Genomic DNA, 15,540 nt, shown 5'->3' with positions numbered 1-15,540 from the left:
ACCAGAGCTGCTGTACTAACAAAAACCTGCACACACACCTGTTGTTTAAATATGAAATGTATCTCCATTCAATGGTGCTAGAACCGATGTCTGCCTGCACGTTTTAGTCTTTAAAGTTATTTCTAAACCATGAAAACTCAAAAAAAGAAACAAGAAAAAAGAAAAGCTCCCCCATGTTCGAGGCTCCTCATCATCTCTCTCTCTGATTATCATTTGCTTTATTTCTTCCTCCCTCTGCTGTTTCCTGTTCCTGTTTGCTGCTATAATGATCAATAAAGTTTAATTTCATCTGACTCATCTCGTTTTTACTTGCGCGCAGGAAGGAGAGCAGGAAGATCAAGTTACACGTGTGGGTGCTAAAGAAATCTTAACCTGTGCACTTCTGCAGAGCTGTTACTCCGTGTGTAGTAACAGGACCACCCACAAGAACTCTACAACGATTTAATACAACAGATTTTTAAAAAATGGTTTGAATTGTCTGATTTAGACCCAAAAAGGGAGAAATAATTAGAATTTAAGAGACGCTTCAGAGAGAAATCAGTGGTGAAGGTCACGCACCACACTCACCAAACGAGTGGGAGGATAAGTGTCAATCGCCATGGGTCTTGTCCCCTCCTCAACAGTTGCCACGGTTACCTGGCATGTTGTAGGTCTCCATGGCGGAGAGTAGGAGGGCCGTCCATTGGTCCGAAGCGCCGAGGGGGCCTCGGCGAATCACAAGGCGGCTCGAACTGAAAGGGAAGTGGGAATAAAAACATGCCACTAAAGGTCATTATTAGATTTTGGTAAATGGTATTAGAGGAAAAAGGATTGAAGAGGAGGAGGGGGGAATGAGGGAGTTTGAGAGAGAAGGGAGGAGTGAGGGACGACGAGGTGATCACTCCCGCTCTGTTGTTGGTCAAAAAGGTTAAAAAAAAAAGTGAAGGCCTCCGTGTGAGGATCAGCCATATCGTAACATTTGATGATTTTCATTAGAAACAGTTTCAGTTAAAGGGGAAGTTTTTATTATTTTTTTATTTAATATTCTAATATTAATTTTTTTATTTGTTAGTTAAAGACGATGATTAAAAACAAAAATTCATGCCTAAAAGACCTCTTTGCCTTTTGGAAATTATAGTTATTTGCTTTATTTGTGAGTGTGAAAAGTAAATCCCTTTAGGTTTAATAGGGGAAATTAAGCTAGCTTAGCCTAGTTAGCCTAGCTTAGCATTAAGACTGGAATCAGAGGAGTCATTTGTCAGCTGTCAATCCATTCTGGTTAGCGGAAAGGGCAGGACATGAATTCTGCTTCAAATGACGTCATCAGAAACTGGCAGAGATATTTTGGCTTCACTTCTGTAAAAAAAAAAAAAAAAAAAAAAGGGGGAGGATTTGTGTCCATATTTATATACAGTCAAAGGGCTCAACAGTTAGGCTACAGATGTGGCGCCTCCTACAGGTGAAGCTATTGCATGTTCATCGGGCCAGTCCAGATCAGCAAACACACACATGCTAACAGTGTTAGCCAACATCCGATCTGTGTGTGTGTGTGCCTCTGTCTTAGCACTCTGCAGGACTGAAAATCAATACTGCTGCGAGGGACAGGAAGAGACGGAGAGACCACAGAGAGCCGGAGGAGGGAGGGATGAGAGGAGGAGGAGTGCAGCTGAGCCTGATGGATGCAGAAAAGGAAAGAAGGACCAAAGGAAGAATTAAAACTAGTTAGCCTGTTTATAACATGTTGAAGTCATGGATGGTGTTTTAAGTGTTTTAAACCAACAGCAGAACTTCAGAGTGTGGGTTTACCTGCGAAAACAAAAAACACAAATAAACAAAAGACCAGTCAGAAAATGGCAGTGAGTGTTGGTTCTGGTTTCCTTTAGCCTAATGTTGTGTAATTATTTGTCTATAAATTTAATCCAACTTGTTGAGCCACATTTAACCTGAACTGAAGCATGAATTAAAGGAGCAATAAGAAACTCTGACATCTAGTGTTTAAAATGGGTACTGCAGCAGTCCAAAATCAAACATTGGAGAGAGCTGATGTGTAGTGCAGGTATTCTAAATCCCCCGATTCACAATATTCAGTAATATGCTGCATTTGTTCCCCTTATGATGGCGAAGGGATAACCCGCCCTACTCTGTCTCTTATTGGCTGGATATGCTTTATTAATCCTACGAGGGGAAATTCAATTTTCAATTCAGCGGAAGATGAGTTTCAATGTGGAAATCGTAAAGGCTCATTTTTTAAGGTGAACTACGGATGCAAGAGTAGTCTAAGTAGATAAAATAATCCTTTATTTATCCCACAATGGGGAAATTTACATTGTTACAGCAGCAAAGAGCAAAGATTGCAAACAGAAAGTGAACACAGTACAATTTAAATAAAAAATAAAAATTAAGAATGTACAAAAAAATAGATATATACTAAAAATAGATTTAAACAAATAAGAAAAATAATAAGAAAATAAAACCAAACACGGTCAGTTTTCATCAGATATCGTGGGGTACAAATATGGAATTATTCTTCTTTGCCAACAGAGATTTTTAAAAGGGAACTGTCTTCACATTTAATCCATGAGGTCAAACTTTTGCATATATAAAATATATTTATTTTCTTTCTTCTTTTTTTCCCATCAACTCACTGATTTCACTCCCTTTTTAATAGATGAATGCCTGTTTCATTGAGCTGATAGAGGGTTAACATTCTCAGTCTTTCTATTGTATTATATTGTATTATTATATACTGTGCAATATTTATTTTCTATTTCTGCAATATTTCATATTTCATACTGTGCAATATTTATTTTATATTTCTGCAATATTTGATATTTCATACTGTGCAATATTTATTTTATATTTCTGCAATATTTGATATTTCATACTGTGCAATATTTATTTTATATTTCTGCAATATTTGATATTTCATACTGTGCAATATTTATTTTATATTTCTGCAATATTTGATATTTCATACTGTGCAATATTTATTTTATATTTCTGCAATATCTATTTATATTCTGTTATGCTACTACCTGTAAATAACTCCTACCATACATTGCCCATCTTACCTGAATGAGAGTTCCTTTTTTATTTATTTTTAATTTTGTTGTTTTTAGCTGTGGATGCTTGTATGTGTGTGAACTTTAAGGTGAAGCCAAATAATTTCGTTGTACAATTGTATAATGACAATAAAGACATTCTATTCTATTCTATTCTGTTCTATTGTATGTATGTATGTGTCTAAGTGTGAGTGTGAATACATGTAGGTTACTGTATATGTGTTTATATTTAATTTTGTTTTGAAATTGTGTAATTGGATTTGTTTAGTTGATTTATTTGTCTCTTAAGAGGTGAGGCCTGTTGGCTTCTTGACCTCTCCTGACACACCTTTTATGTTTTTGTTAATCCTTTTTGATGTATTCTTTTATGTGCTAATAAAAAATATATATATATATATATATAAAATAAAAAGAAATAATAATAAAATAAAATAAAATAAAATAAAATTAAATAAAATTAAATTAAATAAAATTAAATTAAATTAAATTAAATTAAATTAAAATAAAAACATATCACTCCAGGACTACGCTGATTATCCTCTCACTTTAAATAAACATTTTAGGGGGAAATTAAAAGTTTACCGTCTTATTCAGGCACCACTTCACTACTGAGTAGCCTGACTCACACTCCAGCACAGCAGATGGCGGTGTTGCACCTTAAAAGCAAACTGCAGCCAGCAGCCATTAAACAAGAAGAAGAAGAAGAAGAAGAAGGGGGCGTGTACATGTTAGCCTGTGTGCTAACTGGTAGCTAAAGTTGTACTTTCACTTTCTGACAGTCAACAAGGCTTCCTGGAAAACGAAACTAGAAGCCGCCATTGTTGTGTTGGACTGTCGTTTGATCATCGGCGTCAACATTTCAGACGTTTCTGCGTCGATATTGAAAACTTGGAGGAGGAGGAGAGTGACACATTCAACCGGCAAACACGCAGTTTACCTGCTAGCTCCAGCCGCTAGCTCCAGCCGCTAGCTCCAGCGGCTAGCTCCAGCGGCTAGCTCCCGTCGCTAGCATGGACGGCGTGACGACCAACGAGGAGAGGGGGGCCGAGAAACAAATGGACGACTACCTGAAATCAATCGGCTTTCATCGGAAGAAGATCGCCAAAGACGGCTCGTGCTTGTTCCGAGCTGTCGCCGAGCAGGTGAAGTTAAAACACACCTGTTCAAACTGTGAGCTAACAGAGCTAAACAGCTGAGCTAGGTGTGTTTCATGAGAGCCGAATTAAAGTTAACTCCACTAACAAGTTCTCAAAAAGTAGTTTCAAACTTTATTCCTCATTTTTATAAACTTTAAACTGTGAAACTGTTAAATTATAAACTTTTCAGAGCGGATTCTGCGTGTTAAAGAGAAAACATGGAGTTTAAGTTTCATCAACACGTCACACAGATGTTATGTTTTAATTGCTTCATGTTGTTGTTGTTGTTGTTGTTTAGGTGCTGCACTGTCAAAGCCTTCACGCTAAAGTCAGAGCCAAATGTGTTGAGTTCCTGAAGCAGAACAGATCGAGCTATGAGGCTGTAAGTACAAAACAAACAGGCCACACCTCTAAACGTCTGAGTGACGTCATAAAGTCTAACAGTCATGAACAACACAGCAGCCAGTATGTCCTCCTTCTAACTTTAGATTCTGATCCTGAATGCTCTGGATTTGTTTGGACCAGAGAAGGTAGGCGCTTTTAAGACACGCCCCCACACGGCCGTTTTGGACGCCCCTCGGTTTGTCAGATATGAGAGCAGTTATCAGGTCAACAGGTGTTGCAGTGATGGAAGCGGTCAAGAGAAGTGGTTCAGATAGAAGTGATTGTACCCGAGCCGTGTGTCACTCAGGAGCTTTTTTTTGTTGGTTTCCTTTCTGAGGTTGAACAACAAGAACTGAAAGTGAAAGTGTTATATAAATAATCAAGCCGCTCCTCGCTTTCCAGCTGGGCCGTCCTCCTACATATCCCAGAATGCAGTTAGGTGTAAATGTGACTCTCATGGAACCTGTTTATTTTCATCTCAAATTCTACAATTCACTGAGCAGACTCTTTTATCCAAAGCGACGTACATCAGAGAGTAAGAACAACACAAGCAAGGATCTAGAAAAAAGGGAACAATGTGAGTAAGAGCAAACGATCAGCTTTGAGTCTGATTGGACACACAGGTGCTGACAGGAAGTGACCAGAGGCAAAGCACAACATTGAGGGCAGTTCTTGAGAGCTCTAATCAGTATAGAAACCATCTTATAAGTCGTCGTTATCAAACAAAAACCATCGTCATTACCATCATCATCATCAATAATATGGAGACCATCATCATTAAGTTAGTAGGTATTCATGAAAGAGCTGGGTCTTTAGCTTTTTCTTAAAGGTGCAGAGGGAGTCTGCAGATCACATGGAGTTTGTTAGTTCATTCCACCACCGGGGGGCGACAGAGGAGAAGAGTCTAGTCAGTGTTGTGTGTCTCTAAACGTTTGTCGGCCTCACACACCGACTGTTTCAGGACTTCAAACACAACCTGTCAGACTCTTTAACGTGTGCTGTCTGTGTGTTTTGTGTTTCAGTTTATTGAAGGCGACTTCGTGGATTACCTGTGCAAGCTTCAGGACCCGCAGGTATCCCTCAGGGTCTTAAAGACGGTCTGATGTCTGATCTGTGTGATGATGTGTGATGTTCATGTTCCTCTCTGTCTGTGTTTCAGCAGTGGGTTGGCGAGGTGGAGATCCACGCTCTCGCCATCATGTACCAGTAAGTTAGAACACACCTCAAAGAATGTGAAGTGGATCTGAAATTTGAACTGCTTGTTGTTTAAAGTGTGTGTGTGTGTGTTTCTGTGTGTGTGTGTGTGTGTGTGTGTGTTTCTGTGTGTGTGTGTGTGGTTCTGTGTGTTTCTGTGTCTGTCTGTGTGTGTGTGTGTAGGAGGGATTTTCAGATCTTCCAGGATCCCGGTAAACCAGCCGTCAACATCACAGACCACAACTTCAAAGACAAGGTGACCCTGAACGCACCACGCAGAGTTTCTACATTCTTCTTCTTCTTCTTGGTGTTGTTATTTGAACCTTGATGTCGTCGTCGTCGACTCGCTCTCACGACGTTTGTTTTTGTGTCTCAGGTGCGGTTGTGTTTCCTGAACGGGAATCACTACGACAGCGTTTATCCCGTCAGCCACGTCAAGAACGCCGCTCTCTGCCAGTGTGAGTGATTCTGATGATGATTACAACAGCTGTCCATGTTGTTGCTCTGCCTCTGGTCACTTCCTGTCAGCACCTCTGGTCACTTCCTGTCAGCACCTGGTCGAGATAATAACTGTGTGTGTGTGTGTGTGTGTGTGTGTCTCAGCCATCCTGTACGAGCTGCTCTACGACGATGTGTTCAAAGTCGAGCGCGGTGCTCTGAGCGTGTGTCAGCGGGTCGGGAGACCTCACGACCTCCTCATCGACGACAACATGGCCGCCTGCGGCAGCAGCGACGAGTCGGACAACGGCGACCCGCTGTGGTTAGAAAAACAAAGCTTCATGTGGTTTCTAAACACGATGACATCACAGAGTTCATCCTTCATGTTGAGAATGAGTCACACAAAGAATCAGAAGAAGTCAACGTGTTTGTGTTTTATGATTCAGGATCGAAAATGGAACAAACACGACGAACACGACGGCCCCAAGACACAACAACAGGGTAACACACACACACAGAAACACACACACACACACACACAGAAACACACACACACACACACACAGAAACACACACACACACACACACACACACACACACACACACACACACACACACACACACAGAAACACACACACACACACAGAAACACACACACACACACACACACACACACACACACACACACACACACACACACACAGAAACACACACACACAGAAACACACACTCACAGAAACACACACACACAGAAACACACACACACAGAAACACACACTCACAGAAACACACACACACAGAAACACACACACACAGAAACACACACTCACAGAAACACACACACACACACACACAGAAACACACACACACACACACACACACACACACACACACACACACACACTCACAGAAACACACACACACACTCACAGAAACACACACACACACACACACACACACACACACACAGAAACACACACAGACAGACACACACACACACACACACACACACACACAGACACACACACAGAAACACACACACACAGAAACAGACACACACACACACACACACACACACACACACACACACACACACACACACAGAAACAGACACACACACACACAGAAACAGACACACACACACACACACACACAGAAACAGACACACACACACACACACACACACACACACACACACAGAAACAGACACACACACACACACACACACACACTGAAAGAGTGTTTAAAATGATACATTTGTGAATTTGTGTTTATTTTTCTTTGTGTGTGTGTGTGTGTGTGTGTGTGTGTGTGTGTGTGTGTGTGTGTGTGTGTGTGTGTGTGTGTGTGTGTGTGTGTGTGTGTGTGTCTGTGTGTGTTTTAGGGGCGGGGGCGGGGCCGGGTCCTGTCTGAGAGGGTGAGGCGTTCACTGAACCCGACTCTGTTCAGGAACATTGAGTACGACGTCTGGCACAAAACGAAGAGAGGTGAGGAGACTCAACAGCCCGTTCACAAGACGCCATATTCACGTCCCCCCCCCCCCCCCCCTCCCCAGAGGCGAGACGGGATCAGCTGAGCCAGCTGGGGGAGCGCTGTATGTGTGGAGCTCCCACTGTGCCGTGCTTCCTGAACGCCGTCACTCAATGTGACCTCACAGACTTTTGTTTGTGTTTCTTTCAGCTCAGCAGAAGTTGGATTATTGTATCGCTGCAGGGATGCAGTTTACTGCAGGAGACCGCTGCCAGGTGTGTGTGATGTGTTCAGGGTCCTCTGTGAAACTCTGTTAACTTGAGTACAGTATTTACATGATGTGTGTGTGTGTAGGTCCGTCTTGAGGGGAGTGGGCGGAGCTACAGTGCGACTGTCAAGGAGGTTCCCGCTGACAACGGCTCAGTGACAGTTTTTATCGAGGAACTGGGCAAGAAGTAAGACACACACACACACACACACACAGAACACACACACACAGAGAAACACACACACACACACACACAGAAACACACTCTCACACACACACACACACAGAGAAACACACACACACACACACACACACACACACACACACACACAGAACACACACACACACACACACACACACACAGAACACACACACACACACACACACACACACAGACACACACAGACACACACACACACACACACACACACACACAGAAACACACACACACACACACACACACAGAACACACACACACACACGCACACACACACACACACTCTCTCATTCACACACACACACAGACACACACACAGAAACACACACACACCTCTTGAAATATAACAATTAAAACAAATGGTGTGTGTGTGTGTGTGTGTGTGTGTGTGTGTGTGTGTGTGTAGACAGGTTCCTCTGTGGAGTCTGCGTCCTCCCTCTGATGAGAACAGCTGGAGCACTGTGGTGAACCGAGACAAGAGACTCAGCAACGGACAAGGAGGTACACACACACACACACACACACACACACACACGCACAGAGTTATGGAGTGGCTGTGGCTCAGTGGGCGGCTCTCAGCCGGAAGGTTGGGGGTTCGATCCCCAGCTCCTGTCTCATGTGTCTCCGTCTCTCAGATTGGGAGGAGAGGAGTAAAGGGAGAGGACGGGGGAAGAACGTCCCCGCGTCCTCCTCTGTCCCGGCCCCGGCGCCGGGCCCCTCTGGGCGCGTGCAGAAGCAGCACTCGTGGCCCCCGCAGGCCACCGTAGAGGAGCAGGGCGCCACCAAATCCACCAGGTTCAAATCCTCATTTCTCTCTCCTCCTCAAAAGAGACGATTAAGAAAGTTTAAAGAGTACATTCATTTCTTTACGTCTCTTTTTTTGAACAGGAAGTCCGTGAGCGTGGTGGAGTCGGCGTTCGGTCTGACGGAGGAGCAGCGTTTGGCCAAAGAGGAGGAGAAGATGAACGTGGCGTTGGTGGAGATCCAGCTGAGAGACGAGCAGAGCTTCCCCGCTCTCGGGGTCAGTGATGCTCTCATTGTGAGAACGAGTTGAGAGTTGGGAAAGGTCTCGTGCTGATCGTAACGTGAGCGTGTGTTTATTTGTCACCGTCGTTTTCAGGGCGCCAGTCAGGGGGACGGAGGGAGGAAGAAAGGAGGAGAGAAGAAGAAATCTCAGAGGAACAAAACGGTAAGTTTGTTTGAATTTATTGATTTAAAAAAATAATAATATTGGGAGCAAATCTCAAGACTGGTGATGCTAAATGTCGCACTTCAGCGTCATGAGTCAGTCTCTCAGAACCAAATCAATCTGTCCCATCAGCGCTGGAAGAGGTGAAGAAAGAAATGCAAAACAATTCATCATTTCTAAAATTAATCTCAGTTGATCGCTTCTCTGAAATTCTATTATTTTGCATTTCAAAACAGTTTTTCTCAGGCTTTTATTTTGAAGTTTTGGACTTTCTTAATCTGAGATTTCTTAACTTCCTGCTTTAATTGTGAAAGAAAATAAAGGACTTTTTGTAGATTTAAGAACATCTCCCCTTCTCTCTTTCTCTCTATCGCTTCTTTCACTTCTTGTATCCTTTCTTTCATAGTTTTGTAATATTTTAATGTATTTTTATTTTTAGATTTTTTTTATTTTTATTTTCTTTTACTTTATTTTGGAGTTGTTGTCCTGACCTTGTCTGTTTTTTTGTGCCTCATTTGTTCTGTGTATGTCACCAGTTTGTCACTCTATTGCACCTAATAAAAAAAAGAACATCTAATCGGACTCTGTTTGTTTTTACAGAAGAGTCCAGTTGAAGACGTCGGAGCTCCGTCGCCCTCTGCTGGAGAGAGACCGAAGTCCTCCACCCCGCCTCTCACTACTCCTGCTTCTTCTTCTACTAATACTGCAAATACACCCACCAACCCCATCGCCACTAAACGTCCTCCTGCTGCTCCTGCTGCTCCTGCTGCTCCTGCTGCTCCTGCTGCTCCTGCTGCTCCTGCTGCTCCGTCTGCAGACTCCGCCCCCGCCTCCCTGAGCTCGCACAAAGCTTCAGCGCCGAAAACGAACCCGCCCACCGCGGCTCCTGCACCTCCAGACGCTCCCTCCTCCTCCTCATCCACTTCTCCTCCTCTTCCTCCTCCTGCTGTCCCCTCCTCCGCCTCTCTCTTCTCCTTCATCACCCCCGTCCTCCCCCCTGCTTCCTCCCCCTCCCCTCAGCCCCCTAACTCCTCCCCCTCCCCTTCCTCTCAGCCCCCTAACTCCTCCCCCTCCTCTCAAGCCCCTAACTCCTCCCCCTCTCCTCCTCCGTCTTCTTCTCTGCCTCCTCCCACTTTTATCGCACCCATCGCTCCCTCTCCCGCCGCCGCTCAGAGCTTCCTCCATCCCTCCTCTCTCACCCGCTCCTCCCCCCCCCTCACCGCTCCCCCTCACTCCCCCAGTCCTCCCCCGCTCTCCTCCTCCTCCTCCTCTTCCTCTCTCATCCGTCAGGCCGCTCAAGTCGACGAGGCGACTCCGAGTAAGAAATCTCAACTTCTGTGTTTTTGATCTGAACCAGGTCTGATGTCTCTCTGATCGTCTCGTCTCTGTCTTCAGGTTCTTTACCAAACCCTGGAGGAGCCCAGACCCCCCAGAACCAGAGTCCATCTCAGGTCCCTCGGCCCCAAAACCAGACCCTGATGACCCATTCCTGTCCCTCCCACCTCCAGCACCCGCCTCAGTCCCAACCTGAAGTCACCCAGGTACCCCAGACCCCCCTCCAGCAGACCCAGTACCTCCCCCAATCCCAGCCGGACCCCCTCCCCTCCCAGGCCTCAGATCTGGTCTCCCACCCTCCCCCTCATTTACAGCTTACTCACCCCTCCCTCTCTCTCTCTTCCTCCCCGTCTCACCCCCCCATACAACCCCAGACTCAAACAGAAGCTGCCCCCCCTCCTCCTCCTCCTCCCGCTCAGCTTTTACCAGAGTCCCCCCCCCACCCTCAGCAGTCACACCCCCCTCACCCCTCCCAGTCACACCTCGCTCACCCGCCTCACCTGACGTCCATCCAAGGGGCCGTCCCCCTGCAGCAGATGTCCCAGCTCTACCAGGACCCCCTGTACCCCGGGTTTCCTCAGGGGGAGAAAGGCCAGCCCGCTCAGCCCCCCCTCATGTCCTGCAGCAGATCGGGGGACGACCTGCCGCAAGGTGAGCCGCACCGAAAAAATAAAACAAGAGTGGAATCAGAAAGTATTTTATTATTGGAAAGTTATTGAACTAAAATTCTGTCTCGTGTGTCGTCCTCTGCAGATGTCAACATCTTGAGGTTTTTCTTCAACTTGGGTCTCAAGGTAAGACAAAGGACAAGATGTTTACTCAGACTTTCACCCTTTTCACACATATCAGAAATCTCCTGAAAAAGTCCGGAGATTAGTCTACATTTTCAAATAGAAAATAAAAAAAAATCACTGAAATTATTAAATTTGAAAATATGTTCAAATAAAAATAATTCAAATGAAATTAATTTACATAAAAAACTAAAAGTCAAGAAATTAAAAGAGTTAAAAAAAAGAAGTAATTACAGCGCAGAGTAAAAGTTTAAAATCTTATTAAAGCTTTTAAATTAAGGCAGATGTGTGCACAGGAACTGACTCTCTCCCCCCCCCCTTCAGGCTTACTCGATGCCCATGTTACCACCTTACGTCTACCTCCTGCCCCTCCAACAAACCCACACCATGCACCCCAGGATCACCTCGCGCTCTCCCAGCCCCCACTATCCTCCCTCCAACCCTCCACCGAGGCCACAGGAGCCGTACCCTCACCCTCAGTACCCTCCCACATCAGCATCGATGCCTCCTCAGTACGACCACCAGGCCCCGCCCACAGAGCCCCCCCACCATAGCGACCCCTCCTACAACCAGTCGGGATACCCCATCTCACAGCCTCCGACCCACAGGATGCCCCAGCAGTGGTTACAGCAGCAGATGCCTCCACCCAGGAACCTCAACTTTCCAGTCGGGTATCCCACCCTGAACCCACATTATGCAGTCCCACCCACCATTTCTCAGGGGTACCAACCAGGTCAAAGCCCGGGACACCCGCTGTACCCTTCTAGTGTGTCCTCTTATCCCCCTTCTTCCCTGGGATATCAGCCCTCCTCTGCGTCTGAGGAGCTCCAGGTGAGCCAAGGGGCAATGGAGCAGCATCGTCCCTCCAATGGGAACATCATGCCCGGGCAACGGCCTGTCCAAGGTCATGGTCTTCTAGGGAGTCCTCCTGTTGCTAACGTGGCTAACGCTAACAACATAACAGTGATGGTTCCTGGTTTTGGTACGTAGGTAGTCATCAAAATAATATGTAATGAAAATGTCTACATTTATATTTAAGAGATTGTTTGAAGTTTCTTCAAGGAATTCAATTTGAACATTTTACAGATTGTTGCCACCAGGGGGAGCCAAAGATCCAAATGTCTCTGTGGGAGTTCTAATACGTTTTTTCCTCCCTCAGCCCACAAGAAGGAGCAAGGAGAGAGAGTGACCAGAGCCGTGATGCTGGGCGAGCTGCCTGTCAACAATCCTATGGTACATTAAGAGCTGTTAAAGCTGCATATTAAGAGCTGTTGCTGTGGTATATTAATGGTGGTAGTTAAAGTAGTAGTTGCAGTATTCTAAAAATAGCACTACAACTACGGTTACTTCAGGAAATGAACAGAAGTAACTTTTTTAAGTAAACTAGAAGTGAAAGTTGTGATATATTAACAAATAGCTGTTTAGGTATACTGAGTTATATCAATGTTATATTAAAGGATGTTTAGCTTTAGTGGTACTAAATGTGTTTTCTGTCTCTCAGCTGGCTTCAAACCCAGGTGATGTCCCTGTCTCCATGACGACCATGAAGCCCAGCAGCACACCTGGCCATCCAGTGCCCTATGAATTCTTCACCGCGACAGCCACACCCACCAACAACAACAACAGCAGCCCCTCTTATGGTTACCGCAACTACCCAAAGCCCCTTAATCCCACCAACAACGTGTACGTCCCACTGGGAGCGCCAGAGCACGGCCAGGTGGACTACCTGGCTAACGTCGCCATGGCAGAGGGTTCGTCTGTTGGATGCAGCACAGAGGACGACTGGGACGAGCAGGCCGGATTCAAACAGATGAACTACCGAGGGCAGAGGAGGTACCAAAGAGGCGGGGGAGGGGGGAGAGGAAGGGGAAGCCATGATCCAGGGAGAGGGGCAAACAGGAGGAGGTATGGGGCAGATGGAGGGGCGGGGTTTGGCTTTGTCCAGTTTAACTCCTCCCACAGGGGAAGGGGTCGTGAGAGAGGTTACTAGCTTTCAGCTCAAGAGGAGGATGCATGTTTTCATTTCCTTTGCTCAGTGCTTTCGAAGTTAGAATCAGACCTTTCCTGCTTCTTCGACGATTAAGTAAATTCTCATCCCATCACTTTTTTTGTCACTATACTGAAAGCTGATTGGATGATGGAAATGATCGCACTTACCCGATCCAAAATATGCCAGAAACGATCAATCGTCTTCCCAAATCCCGTTGGTGTGTTTGATGTGTCGAAACGCTTCCGATTGCCAAGAAAATAAAACATGAACACTACAATCCTTAGTCACATTAGCTAGCTTGTTAGCATAGCATATTAGCAAGAGTTAGTTTACACATCATTGTACTATTTACGGCAGTTGAATGTATCGATTTGAAGAGTCAGACAAAGTTTTTTTTGTGAGGACTATAAATATGTTTGAGTTTGAGCTGCTTTGAGTTTGTTGCTATGTTGATGATGTTTGAAAAAATGTCTGAAACTTCAGCTTCATAAAAAGTCCTGCACTTAATTTGACATCACATTTAATTTATTTTAAAGGATTAGTAAGATTTTCACGCAGAACTTAATATCACTCCTGGGTGTAAGAGCTACATATGAAGCTAATGCCAAAACGGGTTAGCGTATGTTAGCATAAAGACTTGAAATAGAAGCTAACAGTTAGCTTTAAAGTTCTTGAAAGTTACACAGTGACTTACAACAGGCTGAATTGTAGAAACAAAAATGTCTACTACTTCTCGGGGTTACATGCTAGGCTAGCTGTTTTCTTGTTTTCATTTTTTAAGCTAAGCTAAGCTAACTCCTTCAGACTATCACTGCATATTGACCAGACATACATATGAGTGCTATCCACCTCTTATTGACAATATTTCTAGGAGTTTTAGTGCCATTTCTTTAGCCCATTGCCAAACGTTAGACTCTCTAGCATCATTTGAACACACAACAACTGATAGCTTAGCATCACTGTAAAGAGTTAGACATTTACACATATTTAAGCGAAGAAAGCTACACGCTTCTGGTAGGACAGATAGTGAACATTGTCTTTATTTTTATGCAAATAGAGATGTTTGTGGAGCCTGATATGAAGGTAAAGCCACAACAAGGCTAGCTTAGCATAAAGACAAACTGGACGAACAGCTAGCCTGGCTCTGTTGATAAAGAACATAATCCACCTAGCTGTATTTCTTGAACATGTTTTGCTTACTGTCGAGAGGTGCTCGGCTAGCCATTTTCCGTGATTTGCACTCTGTATGCTAAGCTAAGCTGATTGCCTCTGGATACAGCTACATCTTTAGCTTTTCAGTCATAAGAGTGGAATGAACTTCTCGTCAAATTTCCCAAAATTTAGCAACTTTTTTTTTGATCGGTAATTCAGATTTCAGACTTTTAGCGTCCCTCAAATGTAGAATGAAAAATTAGCGCTTAGCATGTTCAAAACGTGTTTGACATATTTATGCAAAAATAAACAAGCTTGTGTTAGCTTAAAGACAAGGACGTGGACAAAGGAATAGGATCGCTGCTTTAAAAACGTAAAACCTGTAAATAGGACTTTAGGAAACTCAGAGATGATCTGAAGCCGTGTGCACTTATTTTTTATTTGTCTTGTTGTTGGTTTCATGTCTTTAGTGTAAATGTCTGATTTCTTCTTCTCACCTGGTTGGTTTTTTCTTTCCTTCTTGTGTTTTGTTTGATCAAATCCGAACACTTTAGAGATTCAGTCAGTGCCTTACTTTTCATACTTCTTTTTTCTTTTCATGTCATCACTTTTTTTTCTTGAGTTTGGGAAACACTGCTGTACAGAACAAAAAGCTGTTTGTTGTCTGTGTTGATTTTTCTATGCGGTTGAATAAATAAAACTTTGGTTCAGATGATGCAGCTGCTTAAATCTGTCTTTTTTTACTTCTTTAACCAGATTCTTGTATCGTCATTATGAAATTATCCTGAATAATTTTCCAAAACTCATCATACATGATCCTAGACAAGACATTTTCGTCACTCAGGTCACCATGTGGTGGACTCTGAAGCTTCAGTGTTTATCCAGCTCTGCATGGGTCTGTAAACCTTTCTGTGTTCTAACCTCTCTCCATTTTT

At 44.2% G+C, this 15,540-nt stretch overlaps 1 protein-coding gene across 1 annotated transcript; it reads left to right on the top strand.

The window, feature by feature from the left end:
* Positions 1 to 3,757: 3,757 nt before the first annotated feature.
* On the top strand, positions 3,758 to 15,320 carry otud4 (OTU deubiquitinase 4). Its single transcript, XM_065950712.1, has 21 exons — positions 3,758 to 4,183; positions 4,476 to 4,559; positions 5,584 to 5,634; positions 5,721 to 5,767; positions 5,939 to 6,011; positions 6,132 to 6,213; positions 6,359 to 6,515; positions 6,640 to 6,694; positions 7,578 to 7,680; positions 7,874 to 7,938; positions 8,018 to 8,118; positions 8,555 to 8,649; positions 8,784 to 8,943; positions 9,037 to 9,169; positions 9,269 to 9,337; positions 9,938 to 10,655; positions 10,733 to 11,323; positions 11,426 to 11,466; positions 11,788 to 12,445; positions 12,623 to 12,696; positions 12,965 to 15,320. Exons 1-21 carry the CDS (start codon positions 4,052 to 4,054, stop codon positions 13,451 to 13,453), a joined length of 3,978 nt encoding a protein of 1,325 aa, XP_065806784.1. The 5' UTR covers positions 3,758 to 4,051; the 3' UTR covers positions 13,454 to 15,320.
* Positions 15,321 to 15,540: the final 220 nt, after the last annotated feature.

This window comes from Labrus bergylta, chromosome 22 (genome assembly GCF_963930695.1).
Source record: "Labrus bergylta chromosome 22, fLabBer1.1, whole genome shotgun sequence".
In the NCBI taxonomy this organism is placed as follows: domain Eukaryota; kingdom Metazoa; phylum Chordata; class Actinopteri; order Labriformes; family Labridae; genus Labrus; species Labrus bergylta.
Note: the sequence above shows the minus strand (reverse complement) of the source record. Positions and strands in the feature narration are given on the sequence as shown.